Source organism: Acyrthosiphon pisum, chromosome A3 (assembly GCF_005508785.2).
Source record: "Acyrthosiphon pisum isolate AL4f chromosome A3, pea_aphid_22Mar2018_4r6ur, whole genome shotgun sequence".
NCBI classification, from domain to species: Eukaryota; Metazoa; Arthropoda; class Insecta; order Hemiptera; family Aphididae; genus Acyrthosiphon; species Acyrthosiphon pisum.
The window spans coordinates 19230136-19252773 of NC_042496.1; the positions used below are offsets into that span (position 1 = coordinate 19230136).

Here is a 22638-nt window from a genome sequence, read left to right on the forward strand (position 1 = left end):
TTTCAATGCATTATTTCCATCACACCATAGACTTTTATTAAACATTTTATTATTTACACGATATAACACATAAACAATTTGTAATAGTACCATTAATTTCAAATTTGGTCAAAATAATTAACAATATTGCATTATGTAATTAATATAATAATTGTATTATTATGTATAAAGTGTGAATAAAAATATTGTTCAAACAATTAAATAGTTTGTAGGTATGTGAAGATATTTAAAACATTTAAAAATATATAATAATTGTTTCAATTTCCAAGTTTTGGTCAAAAAATCATTTAAAAATAAAACTAATTATGACTGCATTATTATATAAACAAGTATGAAAACAAAATGGCATTAGTTGTCATTCAAATAAATATCAAACGACGAAAATGTATACTGGTTAAATGTGTCACTAACTTGTATTCTCTCATAACATTAAATTAATTCCTTAGGACATTGTAACTGACAGCAACCTTATCTTTCAACCAGCTTGTCAATCAAACGAACAAACACTGTTTAAAATATTTCCAAACAAAGGTACCATAGTGTAGTCACTGTAATGTGATAATCAACTAATTGAATTTATATGAATTAACGATTAACATAAATAACTCAAAGAATATCGGAACAATTAATGTCACTGGTTAATAAGGTCTACATAATATTTCAATTTGTTTTAATGTTATGGTTTCCGTTTTCTTGTAACGTGTACAATTTATTGAACCAAATATAAACAGGTTAGATATGTGTAGTTACTCGATCAGTTTCCATGTTTTCTAAATATATACCAATAAATAATTAAAAAAATTGTAACTATATTCTATTATGCACAACAATTTTTATTTTTATTCTTGATTATTGTGATTAGAGCATAGCAAAGTACAGAAAATTGAAAATTTACCACATGAAAGTACCATAAAGATTCAATAATTTACGTTCCGCAAAAGTGTGTTTTATGTGATATTTTGAGCATTTCTATAAAAAAAAAAAAAAAAATGAAAAAATAACAAAACTATATTTTCGCAACAATAATATTTATATAGGTACACATTATTTCTTACTGCGATCAGAACTTAAAATTAAAAAAAAACAACAATAATTAAAATATTAGTTTAGTAGGTATATGTATATGTAAAATGTATGTTATAAATTATATTTTGCACCAGTTCCTTCTCTCTGGTGTACTCTGAGCTACTTCGTTACACACACCTTTAATTTTAAGCACTTGCAATTAGCGATATTAATGAACGGTGTGAAATCCTTGGAGGAATCCTTTTGTTATATTTGTCTCCTGTCATTAGTAGTGAACCAACCATTAATGAAATAGCTACTTATATTATCAAAAATGAATACATCTTTAGAACTCCTGTGATATTATGAGTTACTTATTCCGTGTAAAATATTAAGAGACGATTAAACCATGGGACACCGATAAATTATAAATTATTTTACCTATTTGTTAATAAGTACCGTAATTGGCATGACCGAGGTTTGTCAACAGTATTTTTGTTTAGTGTCCCAGTATTATAATATATATCTAATATGATTCCTGAATTGTATTTGCAATAAAAACGATTTCTACTCCTTTCACCTTATTTTTTGTTGGAATATGATGAATATTGATAGTTAATTGTTCCAATTGAAAACCAATTCTTAAGCAAATATTACGATAGGATTATCTAAATATGTCCAAGGTTTTTTTATACAAAAAAATGCCTATATATCATATTTAGATGAATATATTGTTAAAGGTTTAAGGTTTGTTAAAATATTTTAAACATTTTAATCTCGGTAAATATATTATACATATTATATTTTGAATATACAAATTATTTGTATTATATATATATTTTTATCTGTCTAATTTATAAGAGTTGATAAGACATAATTTTAAATTATTAGTAATTTTTTCATTATATTCATTTAAGATTTAAGTATTATGATTATTTTTGTTTCAATGTATTTTCCAATAGTTAGTTTACTGTAGTAAAAATATTATATAATATTTATTGTACCTATACCTATATAAAAATAATACTTTCGCCCTCTAGTTTTGGATATTAATAAAAACTACGCTGTACGTTAATAATGTGGTGACATTTTCTCGTCATAACAAATATTTAACAAATAACGTAAAAATATGCAAAACGTTAAAATTTTCTGAATTTGGTATTTAAAAAATAACTAACATATATTTCACGTAGTTTCATATCATTTAATCAGTGTCAAAAGTACAGATTTTTCCGGATTTTCTTTGTGCCGTCTTGAGAAATGTGCGTATATGTTTAAGATAGTGTGTATTTTTGTATAAAACGCTTATTTAAATAATAATAGAAGCAGATTTTGTATCCATTGTATTTGATACGTTATGGAAATGCATAACCATCACAATTCTAAGACATGTATATAATCGTAACGAATGATGCGTGTTGAGGGTAGGTAGTCAACCATAACGGTGTAATATCGTGTACCACATGAGCACAGTGTGATTAACAGGCATCGTATCAGGCAAGTCGTGATATATTGTCTGGGTATCTTACCGGGGCGTTCTAGAGACGTGGGGCTACGAATATTCTCGGAGTTAACCTCCTCTGAACCTCATCAGACCTTGGAAGCTTACGATTCCGCCGTAAGTGATATAGTTTTACTATAGTTGACACTATTGCAGGCAGTTACCCGTCTATTAGTTAAAAATAAGATTTTAATAGTAATTCATTTCCTAAGTATTTTTTATGGTCATCTCCATATGAAATCCATCAGTTAAACGTCATTGCTAGCCCGTCAAGTGTTCTATATCGTATGTATAGGCGCAACTCAGTGACGTGTCGGGAATTTAGTGCTATAGGTAAGCCTAGCTCACGCAAGGCCACTCGTATAACATCGACCGACAACGATGATGTGTGTTAGAAAGACGATTAAGACTTATTTAATCTAAATTTAACATAATTTATGATTTGAATTTAATTGTAATTTCCATTAGGTAACTCCATTTCAAAAAATTGTCATAAAAACTTTTTAAGTACAGCCTACGCGGCTACACGTCTTAATATATTGAAATTAATTATTAGAAATCCAATTTATAATGATTTTATATTCACTTGAAAGTGTTATTCCAATAATATTTAGTTGGATACTTGGATAATATACTGTTTATTTAAATTAATATACCTACTCACAATAAATTGTGATCTTATCGTAGATATATTATTGTAGAAGATAATAAATACTTGCTGTACAACGCGTCAACAGAGTATAATAGTATATAATATATTAAAGGGCCCATTATAATATATTATAAAATGTGCCTTATTTCTATATAGATTATAGGTAGGTACATTTATTTTACCTAAGCATCAAGCCTTTATAAACCAATGATACATAATAATTTATAAAATATAGGTAATAATATAGTTTTTAAATTACCCTTATGGCTTATGGTTAAAACTTAAAAATGGGTAAATAAAAATAGTTTTTTGCAATCCAATGAACATTTAATATCTATGTTTAAAATAAACTACTATATTATATACAGATATATTATTGCCATTATTAGTGTATGTCTTGTAATAATCATAATTATATTTCTATAGAGAATAGAGACAGTAAATAAACTTTGATAATAATATAGATAGGTATATGTTTTTGGAAACAACTTTTTCCTAATCAATCTTTTCGCATAAATTATATGTTTATTAATTATAAACTATATACATTATATACATAAATCAATAAAAAAATTAATTAAATACATACTAAAAAGCAATCTATAATATTCTTAAATCATTAAATTTCCAACGAAATGTTGCATGCTAGGTACTTGATATTTTTGCACTACACTATACCTAAAAAGTAAAAATATATCTATGATTCTTCAATTTACCTTTCAGAGGATAAATATCTAGTAGCATGCTACATTTATTTTTTCCTCTGGCTTTTATAACCCTACAAGGGTTTTCACCACCATCCATTCGTGTTCTGTAAGTCTTTCCAAATCCTATCCAGTCACCTTTTTCTGGGACTCCCTAGGGGTTTTCTCTCTCCTGGATTCCAATTCATGACCACTTTAAATGGTGTTTTCATCGTTTCTGCGTATAACATGTCCAAGGCACTGTTACCTTCGAACATTTATACATTTTGTGACTCATGTCATTTCTATTCCTTTCTGTATTTATTGAACTGCATTCTATACATTCCAGTATTATTGTAAAATTTTTGGCCACTGTCACAATTTTCAAAAATACCAAGTTTTTATTCTGTTGAGCTTATAATATCGTTTTTCTTGCCTAACACCTATAAGTAAATGTGGACCTTGTTATTATATTTTTTTGAAAAATATTTCACTTGAGAAATGTAGATATTTTGATTTGCTTAATTCTCATTACCTGAAGATTCCGACTATACCAAAAAACAAAGGTTAACATGAGACTATTTCAATGTACACAGGACGATGAGAGAACCACTTTTCCCACGGCAGAAGATACTTTTAAATACTATATAATAAAGATTTGAAAGTTATGATGATTCGTACAATATTTAAATAATTATTGTTGTATTCAAATAAAATATTTTTATGAAATTATGTCAGAATAGGGCCACCAAAATATTTAAAAATAACACTGTGATCATCAAAGATAGGACCTGGGTCTACCACTTGTAAAACTAAAATGCGTGAGTAGTTAAAATTATGTGTTTTATTTAGTTGTTAAAATAAGTAGGTAGGTAGGTACTTTAATCCAAAATATATTGAACATATTTTTTGTTGAAAACCTTAATGAAACCCAAATAATCGTTAAAATGAAATATTAAACAGAAGTAAATTTCCTCATAAGACATTAATTCTATAATATTATCACATCTGAAAAAGAATATTTTATTTTAGTTTTAATTAATATACCTAAATTATCTAAGAATAAAATATATTGTATTTTGTATGAAAAATAATAAATTTATGGATAATATTATCATCCCTATTAATGTTATAGGTACCAAATTATATTGAACATAATATATTAAAATGTTATATTTTTAACTGTTGATATATTATATTTTTTTTTTCAAGAAAATAAACTTCTTTATTTTATTTTATTTGAAACGATTTAAAAAAAATACATAAATCTTCATTTCTTAAATAGGTGCCTTACTTCAATCTCATCATAAGGAAATACATCTACATTTTAATATCCAGCACTCTTCTTGAACAGTTTATCTTCATTGTATTCATCTGTAAATGCTTAAGACCATTTAAATTAAATGTTTAAAAATTATACAGACTGAAAATCGAAAATAAAACCTGAATCGGATTCTGAATAAATCATGTTTATTGTTTGATCAATATTTATCTTAATCTAAGAAATTTAATTTTCTTGTTAATTTTGTTCTTTAAACATTAAAAGATCCAGTTTATTTCTACTTAAAAAATGTTTAATATTCGATATTTTTTTTCATTTATGATTACAGAGGATATTTTTACATACAATTTAATACTTTTATATTTTTTAGTTTTTGTATTATTAATTATTATCGAATGTAAATTGCATGTTTGGTGATGAGTTATATAAATTAAAACTATGAAATATTTGTGTATAATTTTTACAGAAAATAATTTCATACAATTACTTCTTGCATTTATTTGATATTCATAATATAATGTTTACAGTTTACTTAAAAGACACAATATTTGGTTTAAATTTTAAAATGCTTATTTTTCATATTAATTTTTAATCTATAAGCAAAGCCTTGGATGTTCTGTTTTTCAGTTAAAACTTAAATGTATTCAGTTCTTACCAACTTGTTTGTTTATTCATCAGTGTTTTATTGTCATACTAAACAAACAAATAGTCTTAATAACTTGATACAAAAAGTCATTGTTTGAATCAGGGAACTTCCATATTTTTATTAATTAAATTAATAATAATCACCGTATTCATTTGTTTTTGTGACAATGAGGAATACAAATATTATGAAAGACTAGCGTATATTATTAAATTTCGTTATTGAGGTGCAATACGATTGCACTTGGTCCTTATCAGCGGTACCTTTTTAGGCGTACGATTGCGCGCGCTAAATTATTTTAACTTTTAAGCAACGTTGCCAAATATACAGGGACACGGTAAATATCGGAGAAAGAACTTAAGAAAATTTAATTTATATGTAAGCAATACGAAGAGTATACAAGAGCATAAGTTTTTAGCCACAGTTGGAAATTGATATCGGGGCTTTAAAATTTAACTTAAAAGTATTAAATGTAATTTGTCAAATTTTTCAATTATTTACTTTTTAATTTATTTATCTATTCGAATATTTAACCATTTTTTATGAATATTTTTTTTTTATAACGATAATTATTTTCTCTTACGACGTAGACTGCGTTTGTATGTAAAGTGTTTGTTTTATTTTGTGTTATTTACGTATATTTAACAATATTTTTTTTTAATAATAAGTATTTAAAAACTTCCTGAATGGATGAATTTGTATCTGTATTTAAATATAAAAATTAATTACGAAATAACTGAAATTTTTTACAAACAAATTGGCAACGTTGCATCCAATTTCACGCGCAATCGTACGCTTTTGAATAGTCAAAATCATGTTCTTTGTTATTCCGGCATTGCGCGCAATCGTATGCCCAAAAAGGTAAAACGCGCGCAATCGTACTCCACCGCGTTATTGTACCTAAGATTGAATCTTGTAAGTACCTATATTATCTTTAGCTATACAGTACTGCATAAATACTATCTAGTACAGCATATCGAAAATTGTTGACTATATAGATTTTTATTTTGGCTTGTAATTTAATGTATTCATTTTTACTCAAAGTAAGTGTAAATGCAAAGATATTAGTATTCATTACATAGAAAAATGTAAATACATTTTTTAAACTTATAAACGTATGACATAACTACCTAGGTTTTTTTCGCCTTGCATTTCGATTTTTACATTTCCGTGACATTATGATAATTTTTTTCATACAAAGTAAAAAATTAAAAATGTAAAATGCAGAATTTAGATACTTAATAATATCGATACCTACCTTCCTTATAGGCTGGGTCTTAAAAAGGCGTAAGCGACACCAATTCGATATTATTTTAAAATTAAATCATCAATTTTTGTTTCCAGAACAACAATAACTTATTTAATATTGTAGTATACATTGTACATAGGTAATGAAAATCTACAAAAAAAATTATATTTTTTAATTCTAACTGATTAAAGAGCCACATTTATTATAAATTTAACTATTTTATAGTTTGCTTAAACTAAAAAAAAAAATGGAAATGTTTATATTCGTGTAGCTTAAAAATCTGAGATTCCTAATTTATAGGGATAATTTATGTAAATATTTTTATGTAAATATTTTAAAAATTGAATAATTAATCTCCATTAAGTATTAAAATAGTAATGTAATTTTTGAAGTAATAACAGGAGGTGGGTAGAAAAGAATACAGGTTGATTCACTGAATATGCTCAACTACTTTTATTCTGTAATAATGCATTTATTAAAATTTTGGTTTTTGGAATTTGTAAGTAAACTTTTAAATTATATTTTCAAATACTTTTACATTCAAACCATTTATGGAGTATTTTTTGATGACAGTTAAGTAACTCATATACTACTTATTTGAACTATAATTTATATGTATTTTCAAAAAAGAATTTCTCTAACAATAAACTAAAAAAAATTTCGGATTTTATTTTTTAAAAAATAAGTTTTTATTGCCACATTATGCTATTCTTCAATATAAATATATAAACACTCTAAGTATTTAAAAATATAGTCCTTCAGTAGGTACGTATACCTTAATAGTTTCAAAAATCAGAAGTTGTATTAATAATTAATTAATAAAGGAAAAATGGGTGAACCACCTAACCTAACCACCTAACCTAACCTATTATAAGGTGGGTGGGTGGGCAATGAGTATGTACAAGAACAATCATGGTAGGACACCCGTGCTTGGAATTACAATAATAAATATAAATATTCAGTAAATCCAATCTGATTTCGATTAAAATTTTACCTTTTTACATTTATTATAATATTTATAAATATCGATTTATGTTAACATTTGCATAATTTAAGAACAGTTTTTTTTTTTTTTAATATAACTGAGAGGTCTATATCAAAATATCACCCGTAGTAAAAATATCAGCGTTTTCTAGTAGGTATAATTTTATATACATAGAATTTTTCTTTTCTTAGAAATAAATTATATTCTAGAAAATATTACAGTAAACAATTATGTTAACAACACAGTGCAACAGAGCACTGAATATAATGCGATTCATTGTATGGCTAATATAAGTAAAAACTAATATTAATACGTGACAATCATGGCTAATCGAAATAAAAAACATAAATATACGTTAATTGTTGAGTACGTGCAAATAATAATAAAATTCATACAATATTAAACGGCTATACGGGGTGACTTTTTTTTTTAAAAAGAACTTTTGGAAAAATTCAAGATGATTTAAGGATTTAAACAATAATACCTAATATTTTATACTTCCATTATTTTTTCACATTTGTGTCTGTGATATTGTGAGTAGATTTTTGAATGGAAAACTAACAGTTTTAGTTTTATATTTAAATCGGAAAACTTTTAAAAATGAATATTTATCAAATACTTTTTATCTTTATGAATAAGCAATTAGAATTAAGATCAAGGAAGTGGTATGCTACAAATGTTGGACAAAAAAATATTCACTTAACATTTTATATATTTTATTCGTAAACTAAATTATCTGGTGATAATCTAATATAGGATTTCAATAAATTTATAATCTCATAATGATTTCATCAACGAACGAATACTACTTTACTACAAGGTATATAAGACTTTAGAATTCCATAAAAAAAATAAACCTGTACAAAAAAATTAATACTTATATTATATAGTCATAACTAATTAGTACCTAATGATTATAATGAGTCATTATTAATAACAATTTTAAATTTACATTACATTACTAGAATACTATTATAGGGAATATATCCTAAAATCATGATCTTAAAAATTCTACAAATTGGCTATTTAAACACTATTGTTGATTACTTGCTATAATATTATGTGATCTATATTAAAACTTTATTTATGAAGATAGATAATTTTTAATTTTTATTTAAACATTTTTATTATTATTTACATGTAAAAATCTTAAAATGCTATGCAAGATAACATTTTTTTTGAGAGTCATTATGCCTAGTTACTGTTTTGGTGTATCATGTATTTATGATATCTGGAGTATTTTTCGTATGAATTTTTTCCCATGAATAGCCATAAGGCCGGAAATAAATTATTATTCTTGTGATGGATAAGGGTTAAAAGCTATATGTTATAGTTTACGTCACTAAGATAGATGAAAAATTATTTTTTTAGATACAGTTATTTTTATAGGTATTCATTTTTTTTTATGATAACGTGTACCTACTTGTTCATGATTAATAAATAAATAAAAATGTATACGTTTTAAAGACCGTTCACCGTGTTATTCCTCGTGCATATTCGCCTTCCACCCGAATATCATCGAAAAGTTAAAAATTAAATTACTATTTGAATATTTGATGAAATCAATAATTCAATATATTGAAAAAATATCTACTTATTACCTCTAAAAATTGACATATACCTATTATTAAGAAACACAAAAAAAAATAGAGAAATCAAAAAATACTATTGAGTATAATAATAATTAGGTATAATATCAATAGTGAATTTCAAAAAATGTAATTTTAATTTGAATAGAACTTTTTATAATATACATGTATGAAAATATATTTTCACTACTTTAAATATAATATTTTAAACTGACCTAGATTACATTTAATTGATCTGGCTATAAAAATATTTACAAGCTGATGAAATGCAATGCATTTACATTTTACATTATCTCGTTCTGTTTTACATAAAAATTTAAATTTAAGATAGAATCGTGTGATAGATAAAGTGTTATTTATAATTATCACTTAAAACATTTATTAGTTTATTATATTTTATATTCTATAAAATACCAAGCAGCCTGTGTGCATCTGTTAATAATTGTAAAATATAAATAACTATATAATATATAAATATTATGTTCTAACCTTAATACATTTATGGAGCCACTAGACAGTTTTACTATACACATTTTAAAGATGTATTAAAATAAACAAAGTGAAGGAAACATTTATTTCCTATTAATAGGCAATACATTATAATATTATTTATACGATTTATTTTTATTGTTAAGCAATGTATAATATCTTTTTCAGGTTGTAATGTTAAACAGGTATACGGTTAAACGTCTATTATTAATATTTTTTTAGCATGCAAGTCATTTTAATATGGATTATATCAGAATTACGAATACAAGTTATTTTTATAGTGATATATTGTAGCAACACTTTTAATTACTTTCTATTAAAGCAAATAAAAACCACATTTAATATTCAAATCAGCTTCGAGTAAGGTTTTTCAAACAGGGAAAGGAATTATTATGAGTACCTACAAGTATGTTATGGTATCTACCTTCTTTACAAAACAACCCTTGATTAACTTAAAATATTGTAGCACTGCAGTATAAGACAATCGTAGAAGTAAAAAAATAGTTCTGTACTTTATGAGTAAAAAAAATCGTGTTATAGATAGGTAGCTAAATTTTAAAAAAAAAAACAATAAAAATGTGTATTACTATAATACTGTACATTTGCAACTTGTAAGTACAATAATAGTGCACATATAACTTATATAGTTATATATTTTATAATATTATAAACATCTATCATCGTGATATGATACTATTGCTGTACTGAGAATCATTAGTAATATAATTAGCCAAATATTAAACCAGTGAATTAGGTGATTAACGTTTTGACACATTGCCCATTTGGTGTCTCAAATACATTTTTACCTAAACGTGTGCACCCATTTATTCTCCAAATGCTCAGTTAAAAATAGCGTTATGTTTCCAAACGTATTAAGGCCGGTAAATTAAAATTCACTATCGATAATTCCAAAATTAAAACGAATTGAAGATAAACATAATAAATTCACATAATCAAATATAAGACATATGAAAACGATACGAAAATTCACATCATGCATCATGCATATTTAAATTTTAAATATTATTTACTATCATATTATTATGTATTTATGTATTGTAGATAATAATATGATACATACATTTTTTATGACAAATTTTATAAAGTGTATGATTTCGTCTAATAGAAAAAACCAAGGCTGGGCAAGTTAATGATTTTTTTTAACTCAGTTAAGTTAAAAGTTAATACACAATTTTTGTTAACTTTTTATTAAGTTAAAAAAAGTTAATTTGTTTATACAACGCTAACATACTTAATTTTTTCCAACCCAAAACTAAATTATAGACTATATTGTTTATATTTTATACAGTGTTTCCATATTAGTTAAATTCGAATTATATACATTTTTTACTTTAAACAATTCACGGTAAATATTTTTTGACATGAAAACGAAATATAGGTACTGAAGAAGTGAAATATGATAAAATTAAAAACAAAATAAAATAATTTAACTTACTTCTTGAAATGAAAAATTAACTCGTTAATTTCACGTTAATTAAAAAAGAAATTTAGTAAGTTAACAATTAAGTTAATGAAAAGCAAAATAAACTAGTTAAGTTAAAAAGTTAATATAAAATTAACTTATTAACTTAACTTTAACTTTTTAACTCGTTAATGCCCAGCCTTGGAAAAAACCAACAAGATACCTACTAATAATATTATATAAGGTGACTATAGTGAGCCATCGTGTTTTCACAACTAATATAGAAAAATGGATCATACTGAGACCCATTCCATATCATATATGGATCAATTAATACCTACCTTATATGAAGGGACGTCATTAGTTTAGTGAACAATAGATTATTTGTTAGGGTTCTGTACTCCATTATAAGAGCTTCATATAGAAAAAATTTGACGAACTTTATATAAAAGTTATAAATCAATATGTTAACTACCTACTGCAGGCTATTATTATAGTTGTCTGCTATCACAAAACATTGGAATAAAAATATATTAGAACCTGCCTATTCCAGAGTATATCGTTTTATTTTTTTTATAAAAAAACCTCCAATAAGCTAAAACCCAATAATTCAGGAAACTCAAAAATTTTTTTAAAAATAAAATTGATTTTAAAATTAAATATTTGTGAAAATATTGTATAAATTGTCAATATTGTAAGGTTTTATTAGTTTATTTCATTAGGGTTTTTTTTTGTCACACAAATTGGTGGTTTTGTGGATGATGGTTAGTTTCATATTATAATTTATAAGTTGTATTTAGAATAGTTTTATTAAAAAATTAAAATCTCTTCAAATATTTTATTTATCAACAGAGATCACTTGGTAATTTTTATTTAAGAACCTAATTTTAATTTACATACAATAATTGTATACCTACTATACTTATAACAATAAAACAAAATAGTAAATTTTATATTGTATTACCGTACCTACCTATAGGCTAAAATGCCTTTACACTTTATACTTCTAATATTCTAACCACTTAATTTCTATTGTTATATCTTTTCATTTATTTTATAATAATTATTGATATTTATTGTTTACTATTATAAATATTAATTTATTAAAATATATTAAATGTTCATAATTAAATTAAAAAACTCCCTTGTATACGTATATAAAAAATAATAATTTACCTACATCATTGTGAACATTTAAAATTCCCTACGGTTGAAATTATTTTGAATTACAACAAAATAACTAAAACCGTCAAATGAAAAATTGTGACTAGGTATATATATTTTTGAAATTTTTTCATCGCGTATCATACAAATGTCTAACATTAAATATTAAATATACACCATTCGTTTGACCGAAGTGAGTAGAGCGAGACGAATGTTTTTCAGTATCTGGTTTCTGTATCATCATCGACATTTTTTTTCTTATGCTAATACCTATTTATTTGTATAGTCATGTTTTAAATTATAACATGGCCGGTACGAGTATCAATTATCTCTTGAAATCTCCCGAGACTCCATGTTCTGCGTATTATTTAATCGCTATTATTGAAGATCAAAAACACACTACAGCAGCTCCAATTTGTTGCAATATTAATTTGAAAATTAACTATATCATACAACATTATTCTGTTGTAACTTTTAATTAATTGAAAATCGTTGTAAGAACAAAAATTTGTCGAAACAATTAATTTAATGAATAATTTATAACTAAATATTATTCTGCACTTCATTTTCCATTAACACTGTTCAATAATTATTATAGTGATTACTATCATAGTAGTTAATTAATTCTAAAATTTAAATGTATTTTACAGTTAAACCTAACAAAATTTAAACAATAAACGAAATTCGTTTTACCTATGACGTTTTTAAAAATTATTTTAATTCAACGCGTAGTAATTACCAATTTATTATTATTCATGTTCTCTAATTACATGACAAAATCAGAAATTATTATTTTTCATCTGATTTATAGATTAAATTCATAAATATGTAAAGTACCTATAAATAGCTTAAAAATAGCATAATATTTTTATAACTTGCATTGTTTGTAGTACCTATATGGTATTTTGTTAATATTGAAATGTTTCTACAATTAATAGCTTTTGAATTACGATTAAACAACAAACACCATGTGAGGAGATGGAATCGTTAATTTATTTATGAATGTCAAATTTCGATAAAATTTCAAGTTATACCCCATGAAAATCTTTATGTTTATAATATGTGCCTTTACGTTAAATTTTTTTTTTATTAGATTCTACTATGAACACGTATGAGAAAATGCCTAAATTAAGATAACAAGTGTTATGAGTTATTAACTACTAAATAATTTGTAAACTGTTGTGGTTATGACGATTTTTTTCCGAAATTGAAGTTTAGATACTTATAAATAAATAATGTATTATGAAGAACCTTTTATTACATTTTCAAGCTTTTTGACTTACAAATAAATATGAATAGAAAAAACTAAAAAAAAAACCAAAATTTAAAATGATCGTTAATAGTTGAAAAATAACTAATATAATATGACTATAATTAGTCCAGTTTTTCTATCCAGACTCAAGTTCCATAGTGATTATGTAAATCTAAAAAAAAAAAGGCTGTTTTGTACCTACCTGCGTTAGACACACGACCCGCATAGCCCTTGACTTGAATTTAAATTATAATTTAATCTGCCTTTCAAAAGAACCATTACCTACTGTATTAATTATAAAATCAAAACATTATTTCATCGACAGAGTCATCGAACAACCTTTTATTGTTACTATAGTAACTAGACTGTATATATAATGTGTGTTAATAAACGGGCTGTTTTATAGTTTCTCAGACTTAACTTAGAGTTGACTGTATAAATAATAGTGGTCTAAAGATATTACAACAAAATCGATTAGTGTGGAGTGGAATTAGTCGAATATTGGCCCTTTGGGAATAAAACCAAATACCTATAGGTCCTGTAGGTAGTAAATACTAGATTGCACTTCTTAAAGTAGGTAGTATCACAAGTAGGTACACAAAAATGAATCGATTTACAACGGCAATTCACTTCTCCGGTAAATTTGTAATATAACAGTTTTTACATTTCATATTTAGTAAGTTATTTACAATTCCACTGTAAGTGTGCAACGCATGTTTGCACATTGAATTGTATTATAATATTATTACATGTTCCATATTGTACAAAGTAAAACGTATTTACGTAGTAATTATTACTTTGTACAAACATTATAAAAAGTATAATAACATTTAGAACAAACATGGTTATCGCAATATGATAAAACAAACGAGCATATTATCATTATTAAAATATAAATAAATGACATTTAATATTGTAATTTATAATGAACATTGAATAATATACAATTTTAAAATCGTGTGGAATAATTCTATATAAATTATATCCATTGATAAATTAATGTTATGTGTTAGTTGTCCGTGATTAATAATCACATAATTATAACAAGCTTAGTATAAAACAATATGCGTGAATTTCGTTTATCAATAATCGCAGGTGCATTTCTAGAGGGAAATTTGTCCATAACCCACTCCAGGTTTGCGATGAAATTGCAATATTTTTAACTGCTTTTTCACACAATATTAGAAATTAATACCGTTGAGTAAATCAATAAGTATAGGTAATATGAAGTTACAGTATAAATATTAAAATACATAATATAATATATGCATATAAATATAAATTGAAAACATAATTATCTCAAGTGATGAGGAAGAAACTACGTACCAATACATTAACTTTATGCAGTGATGTATGTAATTCATTACATTTACATTTTTTCGTAAATTTAATATAAAAATGTAAAAACAGGCAATGGCTATATTATTACTGTTATTATTATAAGTGCTACGTTGCAGCGGCGTATAGTCTATACCTACGCCATTAGTCACAACTGCCTATACTTAAGCTTAATAAACCATATGTCACTTATGTTGAAAGAAATTATTAAAATAGCTAAGACATTAAAAGAAAAAAGTCTGCCCTAGTTGGTAGTAGTCTATATAATATAGTATCTAATGTCTAGAATATATATCATCATTGAGTAAGTCCCTATAGTGGATGTGTTATATTTGAATTCAATGTTAAATCGTTGGATTCGAAAAACGATTGTGATCGGTGAAGGTGTATCATCCTCTATTGATAAGGATATTTCAAAATTTATTTATATGACTCTTAGTCCTTAGACCTTAGACTTTAGTAATACGGTAAGTTGGACATATTATTTTCAAAAATGTCACATAATAAATAAATAAATATATATATAATGTATAGTGTAAAATATTATATTACTAATCATTATAATACTCGTATTATATATAAAATATACTATTTCTATTAACGTATAAGTAAATGCCCTCAACATACCATAGTATAATGGTGTGATATAAATAGCTTACAATTAGTCTATATGATATTTTAAAAATTGTATTGCAGATGTATAGATAATATTCATAAGCCAAAAGTTTTAAATAAGACATCGATTAACATATTATTTTGAATAACAACAAAATAATTACAATTATTATAAGAAGAAAAAACGTTTTTTCGTCTTAATGATCTATTTTTTCAACAATTTAACTGAAAATTGCAATAAATAAAAATTTAACTTACTTATTTTTACTATTTTTAACTGCTGTAAGAATTACAGATGACTTATAAGGAACCTTACAATTGTATCACATTTTTAAATTTGTTGATAGTACTGTCAATCATTCGATTCTGAATCTAATTTAGTTATACATTTTATGTTTATAGAAAAATGGCTAGATAATAGTAATTCATCAAAATATGTATGTTAACTTCTAAAATAATTTATGTTTCACGTATAAAAATTATATGTTGTAAATTTACTGTGTTGATGTTACCTGTTAAGGTTTCTGAAACAATAACGTGATCTTAGAGCAACCCTTGTCGGTAAAAGATTTTTTTACAATAATTTATTTTCTTGGTATTAATTTTTAATTTTCTTTTTATTGTTATACAAATACCATTTATACTAATTATTACATTCATTAAACAATAAACAAAATATTTATATTTTTATATTTCAGTTGATTACCTACTTTAAGTTTTTGTTTCAATTTATTTCATAATGAGGTTTTTGATTTTGCTTAATAATATAACTTATAGACCCTGTTCTATAGGAAAATTGGACTCTGTGTAATTTCTGTCTTTATACGAATTTATTTAAAAAGGATATTTTCTTAACTACTGTGTATACATTGTACATTGAGCGTCGAGCGATAATATTTGTATAAAGTCTGAATAAACCCACTTTCTAATGCAAAACAATTGTGCGTTTCGCGAAATGAAAATGTTTGAACCTTGAATATAACATTTAAATAATGTAAATAAATATTATATAAAGATAAGGTATTATTCTGTAAATAAACATTTCATTTCTTATTTCTTTAGACTAATATGGTAATTACTAATTAGTATACCAAATTTAATTTGTTTTATTCATATAAATAATAATAAATAGTTTGGTTATGATTTATTAAATGTAAATTGATCATATTATAATATTGTAATACATGACAATATTATATTATATTTTGTATTTAATATGGCAATTAATTAATAATCATTTACGAAATTAGGTGCGTTGTATTTTAAAAAATAATACATACAATTAAAATATTTGTGTACAGCATATTTGGACTGCTACAATAAGGTATGAGGAAATACTAATATTTCATATCAATTATGAAAATAACTTAATTATATCACTTATTAGTTATTTTATTAAATTATAATGGACAATTACCTACACTTTTTTAATGAACAATCAGTAAAAGTTCAATACATATTGTCATATTGATCACACGATCAAAGAAATAGTTTGTTATTGATTTTATCTAATAAATACAATTTAATTATAAAATAAAAGTTTTAGATATTCACAAAACAATTGATAAATGATACAAAAAAATATTAAATACAAAAATAATACAATTCACAGTGATATCCTAAACAAAGTTTTTGATTCCAACAACTAGATGAATAAAACATTATTTGAATAAATAATACACATGGTAATAACACACTATGTTTGTAGTAGTTATAGGTACGCCTAATTCCTAAATATTTTTTTTGTTTTAGACAAAAAAAAAGTATTCTATTCTCATTTTCCTCAATTAAAATTGGATAATAATGAATATAAACAAAATATGTACGACTTTACCGATGATTCTTCATAATTTTAAAATCTCAAAAGCACCATCAGCTACAAATAATTTGTTATGATAATTATTATGATTTTCGTATTTGATGTGTATAAAAATTAAGTTTATTGACTAACAGCTTGACCTGTAGAGTTTTCGGGGAGAGAATTATATTCTAGAGAAAGAAAATATGTTAAGTAGCAGTGGCAGCGTTGACATTTTACGGGTGAGGAAACACTGAGTGGGAACGCGGGAGGTTTCCGCCGCGTCTGTCGACCACTCCAGGCCAAATAGCGCTGGCGAGCAACTGATGACATCCCGGTTAACTGAAGTTCCGCACAAAATAAATCATGGGACTTAAACATTTTATAGACGTTTCTGAACAATTAGGCATTACTGCGATGAATTATATAGTCGGTATATATTTAAGAGTTGAAGAGTTTATCAATCGGAAATGTTGTTATGAAAAAATAAATAATATTATTACTTTATGATGACGATGGGTACTTCAAACTAAAGTCGAACACTACATTTTAGTCTCGGTTTTGCTTTTCCACAGCACTGTTCATTTCTAACGTCTTGTGATATTGTTTTTACTTCAGAAATACTATTATAGTCACTCTATATTAACAATAAACCAATTTTCGACAAGACACCACTATTAAGGCTTTACATAAATTATATAATATTTTACTGAATTAAGTTATACAAAGTTAATAATAACATTGACATTACCCAAAAACTTTCATTGGCCTATAATGATGTATGACAAAATATCAATTGATATCAGGATAGATAGTATCTATTGTAATATTAATAACATATTTCATTATACGTATATTGGTGACATTAACCAATAAGTTATATATTTTGCTGAATAGGATAAAGTAAATATTATCTATAAAATGATTAACTATATTATCATATAATATAATATGATATACATGACATCAAATGTTTGCACTTGTTGAGTTTGATCAAACCATAAAGCTAAAAATGTGTTCAACATATTATAAAATAGACATTTTCAGTAGCCAGTATAACTACTTACACGAAAACTTGAAAGTGCTTTAATTATTTTATTCATACTAACCAGATAATTCACAATCTACGACCTATTTATTGTAATGAATAATACAATAGTTGGGGTGGTGAAAAATCCATTGTATACGTCAATTCAGTAGTTTACACTATTATATTGTTATTACTTATTAATAATTAAGTATGTTGTTAGTTGCACTATCAACACGCCAATCTACTTCATGCGATGCATATTTTATGTGTTTACTTGTTAAAATTCCAAACCATATTTATGTACCTAACGGCTAAAATATTTATTAGATCGTTTTTTTATTCCATGGATAGTTTTTTTTCCCCCCCAAAATTGTATGTTCGCCTATTTTACCATTCATTCTTTGTTGCGAAAAATAAGATATTTATACTTGACGAAGTTTGATATACCCGGGTGCGTTCGGTGACAAAGCAGTTTATATAGTTACTGTATTATAATGATGTTTGTATAATAATCCAGAATGACGTGGACTGCCGAATTAAAAGGCAATATCACGGTACGCCGAATAAGAGGAAACACTACAAAACGTGATCGGGATAAACCTTCACCTTTTAGACGGTCGTATTATGTAGTCAAAGTATCAACGAGGATCAGTGCCAACCAATTTTTGACATGCGAACCCTATTTCACCGTCTGTCGAAAATATAACGGTTGTCAATAACCTAACACCATATTATATATATATACAGACCTGTGTCAATATTACATTTAACCTTCCATTATTTGATTTATTGTTTTTTTTTCTACGTAGAAAATATCAATATTAAAAAAAAGCAATATGCTTGGACAGAAATTTACCACACGAGTCTTAATTTTCGTGATATTTTAACACAAATGCGGTACAATAATATTGTGCTGCCGACATTATCGATTGGGCTTAACAACCCAATTTCGAATAGGTATTATAAATTATTTCAATAATAACGCCATAACGCATATTTTGTATTTTGTTACTTAGCGTTGTATTTGCTACACATTAATCAAATATTTTTCAAATACTAACAGCAATACAAGTTATTCGAGCAAACTAACTGTTAATTGTGTGTTGTGTAGGTAGCGTAAACTGTATAAACACGGTATAGTAAATATTATGTCTTTGTAATGTAGATGGTTTTAATTATTGACCATAACCAAAAAAAACTGAATGCAGCGCTTATTTAATTTTGAATATTAAGTATACACATCGATGGACGAAAAACGGTAGTACGAAGAATACTGTATACCTCGTGTTATGCGATAAAAAATAAGAGTCACCGAAATGGCGACATAACCACGAAACGAAAATAGCAAATGTCAAAACAGTGATGACAAGACAGCTAAGTGTACAATAGCTAAAACACATAATAATGAACGTTAAAAAGGGTTAAAAATGAATATTATACAACACACTATAGGTAGGTAGTTAAAAATCCAACGATAAAATATTTATTGATTTGTACGAAAGTCAAATATACTTGGTATAATATTTTTCTAGTAGCTTATTTTTTTTTTTAGTAATAAAGTGGTCAATATTTTTTTATGACATTAAAAAAAAATAATAAAACTTAAATAATATACTATTTTCAATAGGTAGGTATCTACACTTTCCAGTGTGAATCAAAAAATAAATCGGAAAAATAATAATCTTTAAATAGGTATCAATTATTATGAGTACCAATGCTTATATAAATATCTATTTTTTTTTAACTCTTTACAACTCAGTTTTCAATTTATTCTACAACATAATATTAATTATTACATTTTCCTTTGTGAAGCCAACTCTTCTCAAAATATTTACTAACTAATTAATATTTCCATAGTTGGAATTATTAACTAGTATATAAGTATTTTGTATAATAATATATTTTATCCATTTTGAACACCCACTTTTCTGTATTTTAACTATTATGTGCTAAGCTGTTTTACGTCCGCTATTTTTATCTTGTGGTTTTGACGTGATACCAAAAACTAATAGGTTAATAAAAAAAAAACTTAGCGCACCTGTGCTATATTATAATAATATAATATGTGATGAATAATGCCAAACACTTATACGTGAAACTGTCTTGATACGTCAAGTATTTATAAATTATGCGAGAGTGAAATAAACGATGTTATTCGCTACATAATATTATCAATTTTGTATAAAAACAATTTTAAAAAATTACATAACGTAGAAAGGCGAGTTCAATTCATTGTAATCACTATCCGAGCCGCTTTTTAAAACCACTATTATGGGGTTATCCTTTTCACAACCACTAAAGAAATACCTTGACCGTGTGTTATATTTTATTTTCTAGCTCCGTGATTCGGGTTGTCCTTTTTTGACAGACAAAGGACAATTGAGGGTCCAAGTCGAATGGGAAGAAAGCTATTTACTGTTCCAAGCTACATACCATAAATATGACGACGTCAGTAGAACTCACAACTACCAGATGAGGTAATTTTACTAAAGTGTTTATAATATTTCGTTTTAAATAGAATGTGTAACAGTCAGAGAAAAAAGTTTGATTTAAAATTAGATAGACGACTTTATCTACTTATAGATCCAAACCTGGAAAATACTAAACCATCCTCGAAACGAAAATTCCCATTTGTAATCTTTTGCTTGAGCCCGTATGGTTATTCATCTTTGATCTTCCGAAGCACAGAAACCGCACTGAAAAATTAAACCAACCACCGTGCGATCAAAGTCTATCTCTATCCCTGAAAATCCTCTCAAAATGCTCAAGTGGCAATGGCCCCGAGTCGTTATTATTTAATTAACTAAACATATATCATGAGACACGACCTTTCATTAAAATCACGCGGAAGTGCTGTCACCGAATGGTTCATCCAAACCGCCAACAAGCCCTATTATCCATTATGCTTATTATACTACACACGTTTATATTATATAGTTTACTAAATTTAAAAAAAAAACAAATATATAATATTTCTTAGTCTCTAAAGGCTTAAGTGCTAAATATTTTAAAAATAAAAGAATTGCATGTAGTATATACAATGTACATAATAATATATATACAGCTAAACAGTACATTATAACATGTCCATATTCGTAAGGGTCTCCGAATTAAAAAGAAGATCGTAAGATACAAGACACTAATTAGAGATGAAATGTACGTATGGTGTAAATATTGCTCCAAAATATAATCTTTATATTATTTGATATTTGTACATTTTAAAACAGCATATGAAACACGTAATCATCGTCATGTCAAGTTCAGTAATCGCAATAATGATTGGAATTTTTTTTAGATTTTTATTTTTATTTTTTTTTTTCTAGGTTTTTATAGAAATAAAAAATATTCAAATAATGTAAGTTTTTTTTACATTTTTAAAATTAAATTTCATAAATTTATTTCTATTATGTAAAAGGATAATATGCGGTAACGTCGCATACTGGAATTTATATATTATATAAATAATAAAAAAAAAATCATGGCAATTTAAAGTGCAAAATCTAAACCCACGAAATAAATAATAATACCCATTTAATTTAAACATCATATTTAATAAATAAATTATTTAACTAAAACAAAAAGTAAACCTAGTTTAAATTCATCTTTAAAGTAACGTACCTGTCTATTTAAATTGTCCTAAGGTAAAATTATAATCGGCTAAAGGGATGTAAATTCTAACTTAATTTCTTGGTCAGAGCCATAAACCAATCGACTTTAAACATTTATTATTTATCATCGTAGACTATTATATTATAATATAATGGTACTGTAAGTCTGTTGATTGTTGTGCGTTTAGTATTTTCAACGTTGTCGGGGAAAATAGTCATTAGCCACTAATATTTTTGCCCAACCTATTACGTCTTTATCGTTACCTAACACTTAATAATATTATGTACCCGGCTATAAAAATGGTAATGACTTTTATGCTGGAGGCCGACTT

At 25.4% G+C, this 22638-nt stretch overlaps 1 protein-coding gene across 1 annotated transcript in view; it reads left to right on the forward strand.

Moving 5' to 3' along the window:
- The window catches only part of LOC100572013, an 85823-nt gene that overhangs the window by 34884 nt on the left and 28301 nt on the right, over window positions 1-22638 (forward strand). The window contains exon 3 of the mRNA XM_003244299.4: window positions 21036-21175. Coding sequence (XP_003244347.1) covers window positions 21036-21175 — 140 coding nt within the window. The remainder of the gene's footprint in view (window positions 1-21035; window positions 21176-22638) is intronic.